The sequence below is a fragment of the Syngnathoides biaculeatus genome, chromosome 11 (genome assembly GCF_019802595.1).
Source record: "Syngnathoides biaculeatus isolate LvHL_M chromosome 11, ASM1980259v1, whole genome shotgun sequence".
Lineage (NCBI taxonomy): Eukaryota > Metazoa > Chordata > Actinopteri > Syngnathiformes > Syngnathidae > Syngnathoides > Syngnathoides biaculeatus.
In genome coordinates this window covers 20,172,244-20,195,911 of record NC_084650.1, presented here as the reverse complement: position 1 = coordinate 20,195,911, position 23,668 = coordinate 20,172,244, and the positions used below count along the sequence as shown (strand labels likewise).

Sequence of the window (23,668 nt, the reverse complement as noted above, 5' to 3'; positions counted from 1 at the left end):
ACATTGAACCATTGTGTACTGCCAGTCTGAAAAGTAGGAAGAAGTAAAACTGGATGTATTTAAACTTTACTAATTTCCCATAGATAGATAGATTTTTTTTTTTTGATGGATTGTTTTTTAATTTATTTGTATTTTTTTATATTGTGTGCTTTCATTTTTCCCTGCTGCTTGTGCCATTTTAGTATTATGATGTAAACCCATTATTTTGAATTGAAAATGGCACTACGGGCAGTAAAGTTTTCCCTGTTATCTGAAAACAGATCAAGATCAAAATGAAGGCAACACTTTTTGTATAACCCTGAACACCTTGTTTGAATGAAAAATCGATGGATTGGGCAATAATTCCACTTCAGTCCTGTATATAGGCTTACTTTAGATGACTATTTTCTTTAAAAACATACGGTCATCATAAATACCAAAACAATACTCTTGGATCACAAGTTTAAGCTTGTAAGATAATCATTTAAATTGACGGAATTTTTAATGTGACATTGCTGCTGTTCTTTGTTACAGCAAGATGGTTTCTGGATTTATTCAGAATACTGTAATAACCACTTGGATGCCTGCATGGAGCTGAGCAAGTTGATGAAGGATGGCAGGTACCAGCACTTCTTTGAGGCCTGTCGACTCCTCCAGCAAATGATTGACATTGCCATAGATGGCTTCTTGCTCACCCCTGTCCAGAAGATCTGCAAATACCCTCTCCAGTTGGCCGAGCTTCTCAAATACACAGCACAAGAGCACAGGTTTGACACATTGTATATTTAACAGGACTTACTCAATGAAAAATAATTTAGAATGAATGAACATTGCAGTCTAATGAAAATGTAAAAAAAAATAATGGTAATTTTATCCAGTTTTCATTTTAGTACATGTACAGGATCAACGCTTTATTGGTATTATTTGAAAAAACATCTCATGTACAAATACTCCATAGCGTACACAAAAATTTAGACGTGCATACTCATGATGCAAGCCCACATTAGGATCGTCGAAGAGATTTAGCATTACTCAGCTAGCTCCAGGTCATTCACAAACCAGACGCTCTCAGCCAGATAGGGACAAGTGCCAGCTCCGCCAGCGAAGCCTGCCAATTCACACTGTTTGAGAATCTGCCAGCTATAGGCCATTCCTCCGTCAAACACAAACTATACCAAATTTGGATCCATTGCAATAAGAGGCAAAGAGAGGGGGAAAAAATCGGACTCAGATTTATGCAGTCGCATTTTACAAGCGATTTACAAAGTGGCTAATTAGAATTCAATGCTCTTCGGACCTTGTTCCAGTAGGCTCGCCTCTATTACTTCAGTATACATCCATAGTTTTATAAGATAGAGACTGTGTCTTTCATTACTGCAACATCACATCACATTTTTTTAGAGTGGCTAGTTTTCAAAGAGCTTAACTTTAGCCTTTAATTCCCCAAGAGTCATTATGTGTGCACTGTGCCTGTAGTGACTATCGATACGTGGCAGCAGCCCTGGCAGTAATGCGAAACGTCACTCAGCAGATCAATGAGAGGAAGAGGAGGCTGGAAAACATTGACAAAATTGCCCAGTGGCAAGCATCCGTCTTGGACTGGGAGGTATGTGTGTGTGGGGGGGGGGGGCGCACGCTTCTGAATGCCTGCATGTGTGTAAACTGCAGCTTTTGTATCGTATATGCTTGACGTTTTTAGCTTTGGCACCATAGATCATTATTTAACACAAATCAGGTACATCTGTGATAAAAAGGGGATGTGGTGGTAAAGATGAATGATGCTCCCAAACAGTTTTAAGGTTGTTCCTCCTATATTTAAAATACAGAATTAGCTCTTTGGACAATGTATCATCTGTGCTTTCATCCTCGATCAGGCTGTGTCAAGATGGAATTGTAACATTACACACCAGTTCATCCTGCCCTTTCTACTTTGGCTTCAGACCAGACCTTTTTACTCAAAAAAGAGAAAATCTCATCCAGTTTCGCCACTTTTTCTTCCATTACTCACATGCTCAGACATTCATTAAAGCAACAGCATTTCTTTTATATATTTTTATTTTTTTAACTTTTACCATTATTATGGAGAGTAAACATAAGCAGCATGTCTAACTCTTTGCTCTAGGTTGCCCAGACTGTGTTGCTGACTGAAGCACTGGTGGTGGGCCGTGTTTGTAATTATGAGTGTACCCCTTTATGAGCAGAGGGTAGCGGGGTCAGGTAAAGTAGGAAGTAGAGTGTATGGCCCGGTGTGTCGGAGCAGCAGCTTGTTGTGAGAGGCAGTGTGCTGCCGTGTTAAAAAAAAAAAAAAATAGTACTCGTGAAACACAAAATTTGTCTTGTAGTCTAATCCACACGTCACGTGTTGTCTGTTCCATGCCGCCATGTTTTTTTTTTTAAATAACCATTGGTTGTCAGCTAATTACGGTGCTATGTTAAAAGATGCGACAAGACTAAAAACAAATTAGCTTTTTAATTCAAAAATACTTATAAAGATATGTACTATAAAATATATACAAAATACATGATGGTGATGTGGAGTAAATGTCTTTTCATTGATGGCCTCAGCAAATTATGACATTTAAGCATAAAACGCTAATTATATAGTCTCTCACATTGATCTAAAGTGTATAGAAGTCACATCAATAACATCTCGACATCAATTTTATGAAAAACATTAGATTAATTTTATGACTGAAATAAATCACTAGTTTTTTTCATCCTTAATTTTGTGACACGTTAATTTTTAAATATCATATAACTTGGCCTTTCCATCTTTTGTTTCACTTTTCCTCACCAGTCAGTGTTGTAACGTTTGGCAAATCAGGATTTTTACAAAAGGTTTATTAATAGCTACAGATTCTGGGCAGTGCTCGAATGAAGAAAAAAAGACACCCAAAGAAGTGTGCATCATTCATAGGCCAAAAAATGATGTGTAAGACTATGGTTGGTTTTATGTGCTTTGTCTTTATTATAATGGTTTGGCTTTCACAGGGTCATAATTCAGTAAAGATCATGTTTCATTGTTTTTTGTTTTATGTTATATTCTGAATGACATATAAAACTCTTTAAAGGAGGGGTGTGGGGGGGGGGGTGACAGCATAACCAGCACAGTCAATCCACCCACAGATTCCCTGACTTGAACCAACATTTGGATATTACGGTGTACATTATCTAATACATGTAATAAAAGGGGAACTGTTTACTATTTACTGCTGGGATACTGTCAACTTCACCAATGCTACAGTATGTTGTTCTACTCCATAATATATCTGTACGCTATTTGCAAAGCACATTGTTATGCATCCTGGATTAAAAAAGATGAAGGCACAAATAAATCTGTGATTTAGGGATTTTTTCAATGAGTAAACCTTTGATTTCTCGATTTTAATGTTTTAGGGGGATGATATCTTGGACAGAAGCTCGGAGCTCATCTACACTGGAGAGCTGTCATGGATCTATCAGCCATATGGGCGCAGCCAGCAGCGAGTTTTCTTCCTCTTTGATCACCAGCTGGTTCTCTGTAAGAAGGTAGAATGTCTTTATCTTGCTTCAGTTTCTTCCTTTCATTTTGCTTCCTGTTTGCTTGGGAAAAAAAAAAAAAAGCAAAGGGAGACACAAACTGACTCTGCTCCTTAAAGGCTGTACATCCCATGGTCACGACAGAGAATCTTTCAGACAAATGCGACTTGTTGCTTAGGCCGAAAATATATTACCCAATGCAAGACGCATGAGCCCTCGGTTAAGTTCAAATACTCAGCACATTTCTCAAAATGTAGCTGCAGTCGTTTGGGCTTCGATGCACTGAGGCTGTGCTCCCCTGTCAGACGAATGTTCATGCTCGGCTACACTCAGCCGTACATGCACACGGAGGCGCAAGCACGAATGCGGTGAGACACTTGCACACAGTGTCTCACCGAGGCAGAGGAAATTCATCCTCACATGCATCCAAATGTGAACCAAAAACAATTATCTTACACACAGTTTACAGTTCATGTTGGTCTTATGTATATGCTGTTAGTACATATAGAGTATTTCATTAAACCTTTCATTTACCCTTCACCTATCACTGCTGATCATTTCTGGCACCACAAATTGATTCCAGTATGTGTGCAGATCTCAGTTTTTGCAGTGCCAATGATAAAAACTCGAAAAATATGCTGAATTACACATTTGGGCTCTATCTTTTTTCATTTTTCCAATACTTCCTTCTCTAGCATTCTCACTCCAGCGACAGGCCTCTGAGAGAGTGGGGGGGGGGGGTGCCCTCCTTCTCGTATTGTTCTTTTTCAGTATGTACATTGATGTAGTTTTATCTCTGCATGCTCATTAGAGGTTCTGTTTCTCTTTTTGCCCCTTCTGACATCATTGACTGGATGTTGTTTGTTCCTCGGGCAATAGTGGTGTTATTATGTGGCAATTAGTTTATGTTGACAGAGCGTGGAAGTAAATAAAAAGTTAGGTTGGCTAAGGTTATTTGTGTAAGATGCGCTGGGCTGATGCCATGGTCTGATTTAGCCCCCGGCCTTTTTCAGAAATTGCGAGTGTGTGTGTATATTGTAATGCCATACAACTATTTGCATGATTGCTCCCAAACCCAGCAGCTAATACTGATGAAAACTAGGAAACACGATGGCAATGTCAGCCGAACAATTTCCACACTGCATTTTTTTGGGGGGTGTTCTCGTAACGTCCTTACTATTAAGTCGTTTCTGTGTATCCATCCATCCATTTTCTTAACCGCTTATCCTCACGAGGGTCGCGAAGGGTGCTTGGGCCTATCCCAGCTGTCAACGAGCAGGTGGCGGGGTTCACCCAGAACTGGTTACCAGCCATCACAGGGCACATCGAGACAAACAGCCGCACTCACAATCACACCTAGAGGCAATTTAGAGCAGTGATTTCCAACCGTTATAGAGCAGGGGCACATATTTTACAATTGAAAAATCCCACGTTACACCAACAAAAGTAAATGTCACCAAAACTGGATAGATTAATTACTGTAGGTACTTCCTGCCATCTAATAGAAGAGGATTTTTTTGTTCTGTCTGTCATTGTGCCTCACTGGCATAAATAAATGAATAAAGATACATTATTTCTTGGAAATAAATAAATACATTTTTTAGCAATTACATAAAATTGGATAACTTCCCACGGCACACCTGAAGAGCGCTCACGGCACACTAATGTACTCCGGCACAATGTTTGGGAATCACTGATTTAGAGTGTCCAATTAATGTTGCATGTTTTTGGAATGTTGGAGGAAACTGAAGTGCCCAGAGGAAACCCACGCAGGCACGGGGAGAACATGCAAACTCCATACGGGCGGGTCCGGGATTGAACCCCGGACCTCAGAACTGTGAAGTCAACTCCTTACCAACTGATCCACCGTGCCGCCTCGTTTTTGTGTATGTTAACAGTAAATCTCAGAATGTATGCCCTATTTAGTTGTCACATCTATTGTTGGTTTATGTTGGACTGTTTATTTTCTGGTGGAAAACTGGTTAGAGTTCAAATCCCGGCCCCGCTTGTGTGGAGTTTGCATGCTCTCCCCATGCCTGCGTGGGTTCTCTCCGGGCACTCCAGTTTCCTCCCACATCCCAAAAACATGCATTCATTGAAGACTAAATTGCCACGTAGGTGTGAATATGAGTGCAAATGGTTGTTTGTTTCTATGTGCCCTGGGATTATCTGGCAACCAGTTCAGGGTGTACCCTGCCTTCTGCCCGATGACAGCTAAGATAGGCTCCAGCACTCCCGTGACCCTCTTGAGGATAAATGGCTCAGAAAATGGATGAATGGATGTCTATATTCTTGCAAGCAGGCAACAAAGCATTATGTAGCCTAGCAAGCTATTCCTAGCACTAATAGTAGAATGTAAAGAGAGTAGCAAAGTGTCAAATCATCTTCTATAGTTTCAGTGCATGTGAAGTATCGTATTTTCCGCACTATAAGGCACACCTCCAATGAATGGCCTATTTAAAAACTTTTTCCACATATAAGGCACACCGGATTATAAGGCGCATAGAATAGATGCTACAGTAGAGGCTGGGGTTACGTTATGTATGAATTAGATGGAGCTGCACTAAAGGCTCAATATTGATCCATATATAAATCGCACTGGATTTTAAGGCGCACCGTTGGCTTTTGAGAAAATTAAAGGCTTTTAGGTTTGCCTTATAGTGCGGAAAAGACGGTAAATTAATTACAGTAAATTAGCACCCATTATTTTTATCATGTTGTAATATTGGTTTCACCTGACTGATTAGAGTACATGAACTGATTAGAGAATAGTTTTAAAGATACTTCGTATACAGTACACAAGTATATACCGGTAAATGCTTTTTCCCCACACCCACAGCTTTATTAGATAAACAGTTGCATAGTCTTGTCACTTTTTCTCACTCTTTCCATCAAAATTATCATGGTGGGAAAATCGTGGTGTGTGTTTTGTAAGCCCCTCAATATCAAAAGCCACTTACTTTCACATTTATGTACACGCAAACACACAGTGGATGTCACGTACCAACATTGCGTTGGCGGACCCAAATGCAGGACTTCGAGGCAGAGGCATAATGTTCAATGTGGTTTATTCCGGAAACTGGTCGATACCAAAAAGGAGTCCAAAACAAGGCATAGGCACAGAAACAATAGGCTACGCAGGATCCAAAAGGCATACGGCAAGGTCCGATGACTATGGGGCAAACTAACAAACTCAACAGGACAGGATCAAACAAAAGGCCACAGAATTGTTGTGACTAGGGTTACTCTTAACGTATGCGTAGAAGCGGAGAGTCCCACAGGCAGTGAATGCAACTCACTAACGAACTGGCAACGCCAGTGACACAACTCCAAACTTAAATACACAGTCTAATTAGAAACCACATGGAAAACAGCTGTGGCTGGTGACAGGTGTCAGAGGTGACACCGCCCAGAGCGGTGGGTAGGCCACGCCCCTCTTGGCCGTGGTCCAGCCTTACTCATGACAGTGGCCTTCATAGCCACAATCGTGATTATCTTGTAAAAGTGCGGCTATGATACACTTATCAATGCCAGTCTTAATATAATGTTGACCATCATATTTTCTGAAGAACTGGCACCACTCTATGTGCAAAGTGGGTGTTAATATGTTTGGGCAGCAGATGGAAAGGGTTACATAAGACAGACGGCCGCTTGTCAGTGGAAGGTGACTTGTTGACGTCTTGGAGAGATTTAAGCACACGCGCGCACACCGAATACTTGCGCTCCACAAAAGACACGTTTCTGTGCACCTCACCAGGATCTGATCCGACGGGACATCCTCTACTATAAGGGTCGCATCGACATGGATCGCTACGAGCTGCGGGATGCCATTGACGGGAGGGATGATGACTTCAACGTAAGTGTAAAGAACGCCTTCAAATTGTGCAACAAAGACAGCGACGAGATCCACATCTTCCTGGCCAAGAAGCCGGAGGAAAAGATCCGCTGGCTCAGGGCTTTCCATGAGGAGAGGAAGATGGTGCAGGAGGATGAGAAAATCGGTTAGTCACAATCGCATTTGGGGAAGGTCGTGTCAGTTGTTTTCTTTCCATTACCGCTTTCTCCGTTTCACCACTCGTTTTTTCACAAACTACCGTTTAGGTTTTGAGATCTCAGAATACCAGAAGCGGCAGGCAGCCATGACAGTGAGGAAGGTGACCAAACAGAAAGGTGAGGCAACAAGAAGATATCAGGTGATTTCCATTTTCTTTTCCTCGCTGGTGTGCTCTGTCTTCTCATTGTTGTTTATGATTCTTTCAACCCTCTTTCATATCTACTTTCAATACCAAACACACATTTTATGTAGGGTGTTCTGTGTACCTTGGAAAAGTACAGATGATTAAGCTTTGCTTACGGTCTTTTATTTGCGTTAACTGTCTGTCTGCTCCCATGAAGCTGACTCGCCACATGTAGTAAAACGGCTGTTAAGCATCAATGAAAAGACAGAGGGACTTTTTGCATGAAGTATTGTGTTTGAGAGATGACACACGTCTTCATGGCATCTGGATCCGGTGTCATTTCCTACCGCCAACAACTGTTTTTTTTTTTTTTTTTTTTTTTTTTTTTTTGAACTGAGCCAAGGCAAACGTTTGTTGGTTTTAACCTTAAACACTTTTATTCAGTACCTGTACTGAACAGTTGTCTCAATGGTTTTAGGTAGTAGGAGCCTGTGTAGGATTACCACTTGCGCTTGGGACAAGCTAATAAGGTCCAGCACAAGATGACAAAGATAGCTGAAAGTCAGAGCCTAGGCTAGTAACGGTCGGTCACAATTTCCAATAAATTGTGTTATCTCAGATTTTTGCTTTGTCCCATAATTGTGAAAACTGATTTTAGTCAAAGTGGCTGAAGTTAAAGGTCAGATCTGTCGCTTTCTTTCCACCTCTCTGCTGCTTGTAATTAACAGTTTTGTTCTCTTTGTGAGAACTAAGGCCCGATTGAAACCATATGACAAAAGGCATAACAATATAATCAAATTTAGATTGTGTAAAAGCGCAGCTTCAGCCGCCAGTGGAACCCAACAGCCTTACAACTAAACGAAGAAAAAATAAAAAGTGTTTCTTCGCTGCTTCCTCATATCAGCACAAACACTGGGCCCACATGTCACAGCTGCTCGTGTCATCTTTTGCGTTATAGTCATTTTAGTGTTAGTCTAGATGTTTTTTGTTTGTATGTTTTTAACCATGACTGATATTTCCGCAATGGCCAGTGGCGCAACAAAGCATGATCATCCATTAAATTATGAATTAACCAATGACCACTTCTGAATGTTCTCTCTGTCAACCCTTGTAGATGTCTGTCAAAATAATTGTTGTGTATGTGCTGTATGTGTACATGGCTGGCACAAGGTGAAGTACTCTCTTGAATTTCAGATTCATTTATAGATTTCCTCTTGAGAAAGAAGGCCATGTTGTATGGACATGGTTTGAAAATGATTAAGGTATATGCATAACAGTCCTCTATAGAGATAGCACAATAAGATGCCATGGCAACTGCTAAAAGAGCATTGGGAGGTGTTGTCATTAACCTTGGAACTGGAGCATTAAGTCACTGTCCAATCGCACGCAGTATCTCAGAGAAACAGCTTCCTTTGGTCCCAAATAGACCTTCTCACTGCTAAAACTGTGTTTGGCAACATGCCTGTAACAAAGCTCACCATTTTTTTTTTCTCCCCAAATCATTTTATGTTGTTTCTGAGATGCCATGGCAGCTTTGGAATCTTTCATCTCCAAATATACTATTTTGTAATTATGCCAGTATACTTGTGATGCTTGTAAACTTGCTAAATGACATGGTAGAATCTAGTTCAATGCATATTAACAGCTTTTTGTTGGCCTCTTATTTTCACCACCCTTGTGTTCCCTCAAGTGTTGAGGGTGCTATTCAAACAAACACGCTGTCGACAAGCCGAGAAGAGCAATGTCTCGTGTCCAAAAGCCCCGGTTGCAGCATTGCATCGGGACGTGATATGTCGGTTCTGTTGTCTGCGTGTAACGGACTTTGCTTGAATAGCATCTCAAGTCTCCCCTCGTGTCGTCGCTAAAGCTGAATTCCACTTCCCATCCAGTTCCGCAATCATCCTATGATCATGTTTCAGGTTGAACATGCAAGAATGTTACCAATGGAATCTCATTTTTATGCGTGCGCCTGTTTGCTGTGGCAGCATGAATAGATGTTGTGCTGTCAGGCGATTCAGTGACAATACTAACAATTGTTTTCTCTTTGCTTTGTGGCTTTGCTGCCTCCTTGTCCCTCTGCCCTTGTACCCCCTTTCTTGCCTCTCTGCGCCTGCTTCTCTTCTAGGTGTAAATAGGTGCACGCCCCCCTCATATCCGCCCCCCCAGGATCCCCTCAGTGCGGGGCAATATGAGGTCACGGAGGACATGGCACAAGGAGAGGTTTTTGAATTCAGTCAATCCAAACGAGGCCAGGCTCCTTTCTGGCAGAATTTTAGTAGATTAGCCCCATTTAAGAAATAGACACTTTTGAAGGACCAGCTATTTTTTCGTAGAAGCACTAAACACTGGATGATCGTGTCCCACAATGAAGAAAATACAAAAAACACACTGACTTGAGACTTTCAAAGCTAAGGACCAATGTCAACATTGGGTGTGGTCGAAAGCAGCAAGAGGACCGAAGGCTTTCACAGAATTGAGGGGAGGAATAAAATAAAATGAAAAAAAAAAAAGTCATACTTGTTGAAAACATTCTTAGGTATCATGCTCCTCCAGCTGAGTCAACCATCCTTGGCGCTCTCCCTCGGATTCTGCAACACTTACCCGCTTCATCACACCACCTGAATGTCCTGGAATTCGTAGAGATTGTTGTCTTACTCCTCTTTCAATCCATCGTCTGAAGAGACCCACCAGGGAGCGCCAGGTCCATTGTATGATTGTGTCCAAGCTCTTGCTGTGCTGCTACACTCCGTGAGATTACATGTTGCATTCTTGTGAATGTGTTGCCAAATAACGACAGTCCTATGCTACTCGCCAAGGTGTCTGAAGTACCTGCAAAAGCTCCACTCTGTTGGGCGTCACCTCTCCCACCGCTAATGACAGACCATCCACGCTCCACTCACGTCTTCATTGGGATCTCCTCTCTACTCGGTCGGAAGCAGTCCGCTCGTCGCAATGTCGCCGCCTCTCGGTCATCCTGCGTTCCTCATCTCATTACTCACCCGTTCAGCCCATATGAGTCACAGGAAGTGTTTCATTCCTTCAGAAACCCGCCACAGGCCATGATGTGACAGCTCCGGGAACAAATCAATAGTGGGAATGTCAAAAGTATAGTGTATTAACATTCTTTCACCAAGCAGTTTTGACAGGGTATTCATATCCCATCACGCAAAAGGTCGAGGGCTTTATGTTGAGGAGAGCTTGCCGCTCAGATCAACCTGCTGGAGGCAGGAGATAGGCCGACTACGCTCCAGCTGGCTAGTGCCATAACCCCTCCCTCTCTCCCCAGAGACCACCCCTGTAGCACTGTGCTGGCAGCTCACGGACCGGCTAGAAAGAGCATTGAGGTTGATGTCTAAAATGTTTTATTTTTTGTCAGCTCATAATTTTTTTTTTTTACTTATTTTGTATTGGTCACAAAGGCAAAGGACACAGCGTGGCTGAATACTTTTTGTTGAAGATTCATGTGCTACGGATGGCTGTAGTAAAATAAGGTAGACCCCTTACCACCACAAGGAGATCAGAACAGGGAGATATTTTGCAAAAGTGAAAGAGTACCGAAATTCCCGGCCTATAGAGCGCACCTGGTTATAAGCCTCGGTACACAGAAAGAGTTTAATGCTATCATGTTAGCGTTAAACTTTTTCTGTGTACTTATTACCAGGTGCGCTAACGCTAGCGCCGCGCTAACACTAGCGCCGCGCTAACGCTAGCGCTGCATAGCTGCATAAACTGCAGGGTTGAAAGCATGTGGAAAAAAGTAGCAGCTTGTAGGTCGGAAATTACAGTATATTAGTGTGATGATTGTAGAGGCACAAGGATGGCTAGAATGTTTAGCTTACTGGCATTTTCTGATTGTGATTTATGCATCTTCACAGATTGCATCTTAAAGTCTTGGCATCCCCCTTTCTCCCATCATGTTGTTTTTTTGATCTGATCCATGTTCTGGCACAGAATTCCACACTATTAGCAGAATTTCTGAAGACTTGTTTCACCTACAAAGAACGAGAGACATGTAAGAGTGAAAACAACGCTCTTCCTGAGTAGGCTTGAGTTCGTTGTTCCAGCTGGAATGCTCACAAAACATCTGTCCGAGGTTTGTGAGGATAGTTTGACATGGATTCTATGGACAGTATGTCTGCTTATGTGGGCAAAAGATTACAGAATTAATGTATCAAGTATGTTGTACGGTCTGTGTTTTGTTTCAGTAAAGAAAGTTGAGAGATGGATGAGTGGTGTCTCTCCCAATCCGATTGTTCTGGAAGATAATTCCCTTCGCCAACAACATACGGTTCCTAGACCATGATAACCTCAGGTCCAGTGCTGCGCCCACCCCACCTCCTCAACCCCCCCGCAGATGCACATGCACACACAAACACACAATCATGCGCACTTACTGGCCCGTTGTGCTGCGGAGAAGAGAGATGCTATCGAACAGTGCCTTCCAGCATTCCACTAGTGATTATCTATTCAGTTCCACAGGCAGATTAAAATTTGTCACGTATTTTCCCTTCAGTGTTGGACTTGCAACGGTTTCTTCCTTTCTGTCTCGCACGAGATCCGCTCGGACAGATATCTCTTCCACATGAGTCGTTTCCGTGCGCACGGCACACTCCAAACGCTTACTTTCTTATTAACTGTATTACACTTGCATAGCAGCAATGATCTTGCACACTTATAAGTTATTTTTATTTCAGATAGAGTATATAGAAACGACATGGAATTCCTTTATTGTTGAAAGACGATTTCCTCTGAATATATATTACAAATCATTAGTTTTGCTTAGTCGAGTTGTAGTGTTGAAAGAATATTATCAGCAGTGGGTTATGAATTGAATAAGAAAAAGTCATCTATTTTAACTTTATCAGCTTACGCACTGTAAATAGTGTAAAAAGAACAGATCATATATTTGGATATTGGTATTTTGCGTTGGAGACGAATGTTGTTCCAGTTCTAGCGTATGGTAGATCTCAGTACCAGTTAAATGCATGCTTGTGGCATCCAATACTTTGCATGAGACTTAAAACAACTCTTTATGGTTTGTTTAGTTTCATTTCACTCCCAGTGGGAATTTTTTTTTTTTCCCCACCAACAAACATTCAATTGTGAGCCCACTGCCATCTCACCGAAGGGAGTTCTGGTTTCTGTCTGGCCGTCTCCTTGCTTACGTCACGTTTACGCTTGTAGCTTTTGTTCTTATTCTATGTTGGGAAGAGGAGAGGGACCGATCCTCACACAGAGTCGCCGCGAGCTCCCGATAGGTCAAATGAGATATTTGGCAAACTGACAGTCTGCGTGCCAAATATTAGACGTTCTCTTTTGTATTCCGGTCGACACTGGCACAGTTCTAATCGCTGGTTATTTATGGGTACCAGTAACTGCTGAGCTTCAGATGATGACGCAAAACGGGTATAATTTTTCTATGACAACCAAATAGGAGTTAGCACTGATCATAGGTGTCGTGTATAGATTTTTAGTCGGGCACAAGAGCTGAATGCATATGAACTCTGTAGGGACGTGCTAAAAATAATCCTAATCCTGACCACGCACGCAGAGTACTTCATTACGATTCATATCTTGCTCTTGTTCAAAATAATGCTCTGATGTATAAGAACTTGACAGTGAGGATGATTTTCTCACTTGTATTTATTTAATTCGTAGCCGACGTTGTAACTTCAAGGCCAAATTGCTCTAACAATGTAAATCTTTTGTTGATTTTATAAAGTTAACGTTTCGGATCTTTTATTCAAGGCCCAGATTTTGGCCTTCAGTGTGGATGAAGGTCATTTTAATCATATTTGTTTCCCAATTCTGCCCTAAGACGGCCGAGTTAGCGAACGGAGTGCAGAGGATGCTGCTCGCAGTGATCCTTTTTATTCCTATGCGTATACAAAACACTTGCATCACCACGAGAGATCTTGTGGTCGCATCCGAGCAGTCAGAGCACCGCAGAGTACAACGAGCCGTACTCGATGTGGTTTTGACCGACTGCAATATGATCTGAAGAGCGATGTCCCACTTTTACAAACAACACGATTCATTGTAAATTACCATGTAGTCCAAGGTTTAGGTTTTGCCGACCGTAAAAAATGAACTCACTCCCCCATAATCATTTGTCTCCATATGCAAACATTTCTCATTTTTGTTATTGCTGGTATTTTGAGTTTGATGATTTGATGTAGAAATGAAAAATAATGCTTATTCAATCCAGAAACTGTGAATGGGAGAGTGGGGAAGTCAACTGTATGTACATTATATGTTTTGGTGTATTCCGAAGCACTGGGAATATGTTGTACTTCGCTGTAAAAAAAAAAAAAAAAAAAGAATCCATATCTGATATAGCTGTACTTTTGTTGAAAATAAAACCTCTACAGATTTGGTGTCGGGCGTTTGTGTGTGAATGAGTTTTGTGGCACTTCAAATATTTGGCACATGGATTCATTATTGAATTAATAATGAATTCAAATGTACTGGGGAGGGGAGGGGGGATAGTTGTGAGTCAGTATGGACGTATTTCGGGAGAGATGTACATCTTTGTGAATCTGTCCCCCAAACTTGTGGAGTTCACATTTGGGAGGGACTGAATTGAGAGGATTTTAACTTTTTCGAAATATGCAAAAAATGTCAAACCTTTTGATTTGCTTTCCATTTTGTGTGGAATAAGGTTGCTGTCAAGAATGATGTATAATTTAATTTTTGTGTTTGGTGTGGCCATTGGCCTTTCAACTATCTTGCTACTCATGCTCCTTCTCCTTCACCAGGGCTGTGGGTTTGCCGGAGCCAATGACGTAGAATTAAAAACTGGACTGCGCACTCTCCATCCATCATTGGTTCCGCCACGGTCAACAGGCTCTGACTTCTGGTCAGGGCAAAAAGTATGGTAAACATACACACTTTGTTATGGAAAACGATGCGATAAATACTGTGAAGAAAATAAGTATTTGAACACTCTGCTATATTTTAAGTTCTCTTGGCAAGAAATCATGGAGGGGTCTGAAATTTTCCTCATTGGTGCATGTCCACTGTGAGAGAGATAATCTAAAAAGAAAAATCCAGAAATCACAATGTATGATGTTTTTTAATGATTTAGTTGTGTGATACAGCTGAAAATAAGTATTTGAACACTTGTCTTATCAGCTAGAATTCCGACCCTCAAAGACCTGTCAGTCCGCCTTTAAAAGTCCACCTCCATTCCATGTATTATCCTGAATCAGATGGACCTGTGTGAGGTTGTTAGCTGCATAAAGACACCTGTCCACCCCATGCAATCAGTAAAACTCAAACTTGTAACATGGCCAAGACCAAAGAGCTGTCCAAAGACACCAGAGACAAAATTGTACAACTCCACATGGCTGGAAAGGGTGACGGACAAATTGCGAACCAGCTTGGTGAAAAAAGGTCCACTGTTGGAACAATCATTAGAAAATGGAAGAAGCTAAACATGATTGTCAATCTCAATCGGAGTGGAGCCCCATTGAAAGATATCACCTTGTGGGCTCTCAATGATCCTTGGAAAGAACTACACGACAGGACTTGGTCAATGACCTGAAAAGAGCTGGGACAACCGTTTCCAAGGTGACTGTTGGTAATACACTCAGACGTCATGGTTTGAAATCATGCATGGCACGGAAGGTTCCCCTGCTTAAACCAGCACATGTCAAGGCCCGTCTTTAGTTTGCCAATGACTATTCGGATGATACAGATGAGTCACGGCAGAAAGTCTTGTGGGTAGAAGAAACCAAAATGGAACATTTTGGTCATAATTCCACTAAACCTGTTTGGAGGAAGATGAAGTTCCATCCCAAGAACACCATCCCAACTGTGAAGCATGCCGGTGGTAGCATCATGCTTTAGGGGTGTTTTTCTGTACATGGGACAAGACGACAGCACTGTATTAAGGAGAGCATAACCGCGGCCATATATTGTGAGATTTTGGTGAATAACCCTTTTCCCACAGTCAGACAATTGAAGACGGGTCGTGGCTGGGTCTTTCAACATGACCCGAATCACACAACCAGGAGAACCAAGGAGTGGCTTCGTAAGAAGCACATCAAGGTTCTGGCGTGGCCCAGCCACTCTGCAAACCTAAACCCAACAGAAAATCTTTGGAGGGAGCTGAAACTCTGCCCAGAAACCTGTCTGATCTAGAGATCTGTGTGGAGGAGTGGGCCAAAATCCCTCCTGCAGTGTGTGCAAACCTGGTGAACAACTGCAGGAAACATTTGACCTCTAATTGCAAGCAAAGGCTCCTGTACCAAATATTAACATTCGTTTTCTCAGGTGTTCAAACACTTATTTGCAGCTGTATCACACAAATAAATCGTTAACAAATCATACATTTTGATTTCTGGATTTTTGTTTTTAGATTATCTTTCTCACATTGGACATTCACCTATGATGAGAATTTCAGACAACTCCATGATTTCTAAGTGGGAGAACTTGCAATATAGAAGGGTGTTCAAATGCTTATTTTCTGCACTGTATATAATAATTAATTATGAAGTTTTAGCTGAAACACACTTACGAGTGAAAAGTTAGTTCTTTGCGGCCGCCTGGACGCTTTTGACAGCCAACAGCACCAAAAAAAAAAAAAAAAAAAAAGCAAAACCTCACGTATTCCAATTAAATTCAATGTTATTATGTTTCACAATTTACAAATGTAAGGATGTCCACTTTCACATGAAATAGTACCCAAAGCAATGTTGACCACGTGAAACGGGCCTGTGCGCAGTCCAGTTTTTATTCTATGTCATTCCCTGGAACCTTTCCCAGCTGACTCTGGGTGAAAGGTGGGGTACACCCTGAACTGGTCGCTAGCCGATCGCTGGGCATATAGAGCCAAACAACCACAAGCACTCATATTTACACCTTATTTATTCATATTTAATTTAAAGTCTTCAATTAACCTACCATGCGTGTTTTGGAGTGCCCGGAAAAAAACCCACACAGGCACAGGGAGAACGTGCAAACTCCACACATGCAAGGCCGCTTTCTGAGGACCCGCGGCACATATGCTAACCAGTCGTCCACCGTGCTGCCATTGTTTTTTTTTTTTGTTTTTTTTTAAATGCCTGCCAAAAGTGAGTCTGCAGAGTGTAAGTGTGCTGCCATCAATAAGTAATGAGAATTATGCAAATACATCTCTCAGCCGACTGCTCCTCTTCTTCATCCTTTCAAGCCTACAAGATGGAAAGACTTTTCCCGCCGAGACGTTAAAACTCATTGGCGTGACGCGGTGTGGGTGTGGGTTTTCGAGAGGTTCGCCCCAGTTGTGACTCTTTAGATGGAGGGATTTAACTCTTTATGTGGGAGAAGATACTCGCAAAATCAAACAGCAAGCTGAGGGTGACTGAAGCCTAAAATAGCTCAGCTAAACTGCCTTTGGCAAGGCCCGAGATTGAGTCAGATCAACGAGTAGCGCAACTGCGGCCTCTAGTGCTCATCAGTGATGTTACGCTTGATAAGGACATGGAAGTGTTTGGCATGGACTAAAGTATTCGGACATCTTTGGGGGTTTAACGCCAAACGCTAATCAATACAAAGGAGAGATTGTATGTGGTGTATTTATCCAAAAGACCACTGCCTCCCTGCACGCTTGCCTTACTTGTGTTTTTATTTGCTTTTGAGATCCAGAGCCTCTTAAGCCCATCATAGAATGGAATTGCGGTCATGAGACGGAAAAGGGCCTCCCTGAAGTCTTCCTGCGATTAACTGGCAACCAGTTCAGGTTGTACCCCGCCTCCTGCAAGATAACAGCTGGGATTGCCTCTAGCACACCCGTGACCCTCGTGAGGATAAGCGATGGATGGTTACTATACACAAATGCAACACAACAGTAGATGATATGGAGCAGTTAGAAATAAGTATTTATTGAATAACATGACTAAAACGTGAAAAAGTAAAAACAAATACACTAGATTCACTCACCAAGTTGCTGATGATTAAAATGTTTTGCAGTGTGCTCATCGTTCAAGATTAGTTTTTTCTTGTTGAAACTGACCAAAGAGAAAAAAAATGCTGATGTTGCTTTTGGTCAGCTAGGAGGCCCATAGAGGTGAATTTGAAAAGCGATCAGTTAAAAAAAACAGCAGCATCGTTCACATCCGTCCATCATCTGAACTGCTTATCCTCACAAGGGGCAGCTAACTGGGGCAGGAGATCAGTCCTTGGTGTGTACCCTGCCTTTTGCACACGGTTAGTTGGGATAAGCTCTGGCCATAATGATGACAAGCTTTATAGAAAATGAATAAATAGAATGTTGTCCACAATTTTTTTTAACTTGAAACGGACTTGATAAACAACACTGACATCAAAATTATTACTGCTTCTCCCGATGCTAACTGGAACATCGTGCGCGTTCAGAGGTGTCGTGCTTCAGGTAGTTCCTCAGGATAAGCGGGATCTGCAAACTGTCAACGGCAGGCTCTTTGTTGGCGAAATGAAGATGTCTGCGGACTGCCAGGCGAGTCTGTGACATCAGGGATTTGGGACAAACTGGGGCAGAAGGACGGAAAAAGTTAAAGCAACATTTGAACTCGTTTGCGACAAAATGAAATTGCACTCATTTCGAGTCTCACCCCTTGCTTTGAGCAGCAGAGCCAAGGCTTCGTTCTGCTTTGTCGTCTTGTCAACGATGAGCGTCGGCAGGTACACGTCTGCTCCAAAGTCTATCAGAAGTTGGATGTACTCCACGCCGCAACCATAACGCAAACATACCTCCAGCACGGTCTTTGGCTGCTTAATTCGGGCTAGCATCTTCTCTTCTGTGCAGTTATAGTTGGGGTTAGTTCCGTGGAGGAGCAGGAGTTTAAAGCAGTCCAGATGGCCGTACACGGCCGAGATATAAAGAGGCCCCCGGCACGCCGGAGCGTTAGATGCCCATTCTGGCCCTTTGGGTCGGACGTCCACCTCCGCTCCGAAGCGTAGCAACTCTTGGAGAATGTCCACATCCCCTTCTCGAGCAGCTGTCAGCACCGGCGAGCAGTTGTTGTGCTGGCTTCCGTTTGGGTCGGCTCCGGCCTTCAGGAGAGCCACCGCGCAGTCCAGATGTTTGCCGCTCACGGCCGTGAACAAGGGTGTCTGGGCCTTCACGTCCAGACTATCTACCTGGACACGATCAAGCTATATTTAGCCAAACATTCATTTGCCAACATTTTGTTTTATTTGCATACAGTGAAGAAAATAATTATTTGAACACCCTGCTATATTGCAAGTTCCCCCATTTAGAAACCATGGAGGGGTCTGAAATTTTCCATGAATTGAAATGTCCACCATGAGAGAGATCATCCAAAAAGAAAAATCCAGAAATCACAATGTATGATTTTTTTTTTTATGATTTATTTGTGTGATACACGTGCAAATAAGTATTTGAACACCTGAGAAAACCAATGTTAATATTTTCTACAGTAGCCTTTGTTTGCAATTCCAGAGGTCAAACATTTCCTGTAGTTGTTCACCAGGTTTGCACTCACTGCAGGAGGGATTTCGGCCCACTTCTCCACACAGATCTTCTCTAGATCAGACAGGTTTCTGGGCTGCTGCTGAGAAACACGGAGTTTCAGCTCCCTCCAGAGATTTTCTATTGAGTTTAGGTCTGGAGACCGGGTAGGTCACACCAGAACCTTGATATGCTTCTTAAAGAGGCCACTCCTTGGTTTTCCTGGATGTGTGCTTCGGGTCATGTTGAAAGACCCAGCCACGACCCAAGATGCTACCACCCCCATGCTTCACAGTAGGGATGGTGTTCCTGGAATGGAACTCATCATTCGTCTTCCTCCAAACACCATTAGTGGAATTATGACCAAAAAGTTCAATTTTGGTTTCATCTGACCACAAAACTTTCTCCCATTACTCCTCTGTATCATCCAAAGAGGCCCTGTAGCTCATTGGTTGGAGCACTGGTTTGGTAAACCAGGGGTTGTGGGTTCGTATCCCACTGGGGCCTCCACTCCCTGAGAAGGGTTGTGTCAGGAATGGCTTCTGTCGTAAAAATTGTGCCAAACATATATATACGTTCATCTGAGATGACACGCTGTGGCAACCCCGAAAGGGACAAGCCAAAAGAAACACACACTCCTCTGTATCATCCAGATGGTTATTGGCACTTTGATTGAGATTGACCGTCACCTTTACCTTGTTCCATTTTTTGATGATTGCTCCAACAGTGGACATTTTTTCACCAAGCTGCTTCGCAATTTGTCCGTCACCCTTTCCAGCCATGTGGAGTTGTACAATTTTGCCTCTGGTGTCTTTGGACAGCTCTTTGGACTTGGCCATGTTACAAGTTTGAGTCTTACTGATTATATGGGGGGGACAGGTGTCTTTATGCAGCTGATTACCTCACACAGGTCCATCTGATTCAGGATAATACATGGAGTGGAGGTGGACTAACAGGTCTTTGAGGGTCAGAATTCTGGCTGATAGACAGGTGTTCAAATACTTATTTGCAGCTGTAGCACACAAATAAATCGTTAAAAAATCCTACTTTGTGATTTCTGGATTTTTCTTTTTACATTATCTCTCACAGTCGACATGCACCTACGATGAAAATGTCAGACCCCTCCATGATTTCTGAGTGAGAGAACTTGCAATATCGCAGGGTGTTCAAATACTTACTTTCTTCACTGTAAACAAAGCTAAAACACTTACAAGACATAAGTGAGGTGGACACGAATGGTCAGCATAGAGCCCAGCAGGTTCATTTATTATTTTATTGTGATTGTAGTTTACAGTGACGTCGATCTTGGATTTTTGAGAGGCATTTCTATTTTTTGTAATGTCAAAGCGGTCATTCGAATAATATAAACACTTATAAAGCAGTGCGCTTTTACACAAGTGAAACGTTTTCAGCATTTTTATATCACGTCAGATTTTCTCTCAGGATATCAGAGAGATCTTATGCAGCACTGTACACTGAAACTATCCATGTAGCATTATTTTATTCAAAAATTCTGTGGGTGTTCTGACCCATGTGGACACATCTTGCTTTTTTTTTTAATTTAATTAATACGCCTTGCTGAGGTCTAAAATAAACCGCTTCTATCATTGTAGTTTCGATTAAAATAAGTTCAGTGAAGCCGTTCTGATCGAACATGAAAGGCGATTATGCGGCATTAACGCACAATGTGTTCAATGTCTGTCAAATGCTCAAAGGCACAACATATTTTGTTTCCTAATCAAAAAACATAAACGGCCCAAGAGTCACAGGCGAACCCCCCCGTACCTCCACACTGCTGCCCGTGCTCCATATGACATCTCACCTCTGCACCGTGCTCCAGCAGCAGCTCCAAGCACTTGAGGCGTCCCAAAGCAGCGGCAGTCCGTAAGGGGGTGACGGGGACCCCCCAGCCGCTTCGATTGTTGATGGACCTCCTGTAGCTCTCCTGAGAAAGAAGCTGCGAGAGGAGGGAGATGTCGTCGCCGCTCACGGCGTTGTTCAACGCTTGACTCAGCGCTTTGTCCTCATCCTCCTCCCTGGGCTGCAGCAGGGAGAAGATCTTGGAGATGTCCATCAAGCTCATGTCCGCCACTCGACCCGCAGCCATGTTGGCCTCCGAGGCCGGCGGTGGTCAAACTTCTGCCATCTGCAAACCCCGTCGATGTGCCCAAACATATCTGTAATCATTTGTGTCCATGTGACAGCTCCGTATGCTGTGCATACGTAATGCTGCAAACCCTTTAACGTGAAGTGACCCTTGCAGCTTTAAAAGTTGACATTTTTGGTGAAAATGATACGCTATGAAAAGAAAAACTCACCTTATTCGGCTGAGGTTATTTCCAAGCAAAAACAAATTACATTCAGGAAATGAAAGCAAAGTTTGTGTGTGTATGTGTGATGCATGCAAAGACTTGTGAGTTGTAAAAGGTGCCAGATAGTGTGTTTGTGTATTTGTACGTGTGGGGGCGGGGGCGCTAAATTTAGGCCACAGATGGGCCTGGCTGAACTTCCATTCTTGGAGAGGCTAAAAATAAGAAAGGTGATAGACCAGTGACACTGTTTGATTGGTGAGTGCACATCTACGCGTCACTGATGTCCAGGACACAAAAACACAACGAGAACAGATGCGTTTATGTCTGTATGGCAGAATTAAAAGCATGCTCAGGGAGAGTAAGTATAACATTTAAATTGCTTTTACATATTTGTCAAGGTTGCAGGTGAGTAAAAGCTGAAAAGTCACCCAAGAATCTATCGTCCTCTCTCTCCCTCCCAGCTGCCCTCCCCATTTCCTCAGCAGAAGCCATTTTAGAAAGTGTCAGCTGCGTGACTGTGAGACATTTCAGCAATCAGCTGTTCTTTTCGCCAAACCTAACTCCAGAATGTTCCACTAGAATGTAACACCACATTCTTTCTACAGGTGGCAAATAGTCCAGATTGCTGGCATTCGCTGACGACATGCGCCATAGAGATGCTTTCAATTATTTCAGAGCGTATACGCGTAATAAAGTATGTCAAAAATGTGAGTACGTGCTTCACATTTTTTATAATATATACTATTCATATTTGATTTGCAACAATTTCAGGGTGTACCCCGGCTCCTGCCCGTTGACAGCTGGGATAGGCTCCAGCACTCCCCGTGACCCTTGTGAGGATAAGTGGCAAAGAAAATGGATGGATGGATTTGCTATTGTTTAAAATGGGACAACTTCAGGGGATACTTTGCTTTGATGTACAGTGAATAAAATAAGTATTTGAACCCCCTGCTATATCGCAAGTTTTCCCACTTAGAAATCATGGAGGGGTCTGAAATGTTCACCGCAGGTGCATGTCCACTGTGAGAGAGATCAGCTAAAAAGAAAAATCCAGAAATCACAATGTATGATTTTTTTTAAATGATTTATTTGTGTGATACAGCTGCAAATAAATCATTGATAAATGGGTGTTCAAATACTTATTTTCTTCACTGTTTTTAAATGAAATGAAATGTTGGCAAATAATGTTCGGCTAGATATAGCTTGATGGTGTCCAGGTAGATAGTCCCTGCATGATTTCTAAGTGGGAGAACTTGCAATAAACCAGGGTGTTCAAATACTTACTTTTTTCACCGTATGGACAGCTTGTATACATCAATCCATTTTCTGAGCCACTTGAGCTGCTGGATATTAGAGGCCTTGTACTTTTGCACAGATGCTTACAAGGATTTTGGTCGGGGGATATAGAATACTTGGTCAGTCAATCACCTCTCTTGAAAATGGTTTTCTGAAGTATTCCTGAGACGCAGATTATTATTTTTGGACGCAGTTGTTCACAGATTGTTAAGCAATGATTTTGAACAGCTCAGCCTTACGTGGATGCTCATTTAATACCCAACCACGACACTTCCCTGTTTCCAATTAACCATTTCATGTTCTGAATGTTCCAAATGTTCCATTCCTAAACTTTCCCACTCTTGTGTAGAAGTACAGTATTCTGTTTTTATTGACATTTACACAACATCCCAATGTAATTGAAATTGAGGTTTCTCCGACATATAATGTACAGTGTGTGTGTATATATATATATATGTCCATCATCATATGAATTCTGTACATAGATATACTGTATTGAAACAAAGTGAGTGTCTAATTGTTCAAAATCTTAATAATAAATGTATGCGGGCTAATAATGCCATGAAACTTGGATGACTGATCTTGGTTAAAATTTTCTTTATTTGCTTTACATAATGAAAACAATTTATCATCGTAATAAAAAATGAATAAACTGAATATGTTGAATTGCCATCCTCGTTTGTTCACCACTAGATGGCGATAGTGACACATTGATTTCAGGGAGTGTCCCTGTTAAAAACAGAAAGAAGACCGCTTCACAAATAATAATAATAATAATAAATGTCGTACATTTGTAGTTGGTAAGACACGTATTTTTTTATTTGTATCCTTGCTTATTCGTGTGTGCTGGCATAGAGGTTAGCAGTTGTTTAGATTTTATTTTATTTTTTATTGTTACTGTGTTAATGCAATTATCTGCGGTCTAAAATGTTTTCACACAAGTATTTACC

At 42.0% G+C, this 23,668-nt stretch overlaps 3 protein-coding genes across 20 annotated transcripts in view; 2 read left to right on the top strand and 1 right to left on the bottom strand.

Annotated features, from left to right (window-relative positions):
• LOC133509186 (rho guanine nucleotide exchange factor 9) overlaps window positions 1–23,668 on the top strand; it is a 66,046-nt gene that overhangs the window by 42,212 nt on the left and 166 nt on the right. For 10 of the 18 annotated variants that reach the window (XM_061835951.1, XM_061835958.1, XM_061835959.1 and 7 more), the window contains 6 exons: window positions 514–746; window positions 1,456–1,585; window positions 3,376–3,507; window positions 7,256–7,499; window positions 7,600–7,668; window positions 9,802–14,152. In XM_061835951.1, coding sequence (XP_061691935.1) covers window positions 514–746; window positions 1,456–1,585; window positions 3,376–3,507; window positions 7,256–7,499; window positions 7,600–7,668; window positions 9,802–9,977 — 984 coding nt within the window. In that variant the 3' untranslated portion in view covers window positions 9,978–14,152. Of the gene's footprint in view, window positions 1–513; window positions 747–1,455; window positions 1,587–3,375; window positions 3,508–7,255; window positions 7,500–7,599; window positions 7,692–9,801; window positions 14,153–14,434; window positions 14,520–22,027; window positions 23,124–23,668 lie in introns of those variants that run through there. The other 8 variants (XM_061835952.1, XM_061835966.1, XR_009797256.1 and 5 more) reach the window with 7 other exon arrangements.
• Window positions 15,894–22,003, bottom strand: LOC133509191 (ankyrin repeat and SOCS box protein 12-like). Its single transcript, XM_061835984.1, has 3 exons — window positions 20,933–22,003; window positions 18,251–18,779; window positions 15,894–18,167 (listed from the first exon to the last, which is right to left on the bottom strand). The coding sequence occupies exons 1-3, from the start codon at window positions 21,215–21,217 to the stop codon at window positions 18,010–18,012; spliced, it is 972 nt and encodes a 323-aa protein (XP_061691968.1). The 5' UTR covers window positions 21,218–22,003; the 3' UTR covers window positions 15,894–18,009.
• The window catches only part of LOC133509188 (moesin-like), a 37,654-nt gene continuing 37,492 nt past the window's right edge, over window positions 23,507–23,668 (top strand). The window contains exon 1 of the mRNA XM_061835967.1: window positions 23,507–23,518. The gene's annotated coding sequence lies outside the window, so the exon portion shown is untranslated. The remainder of the gene's footprint in view (window positions 23,519–23,668) is intronic.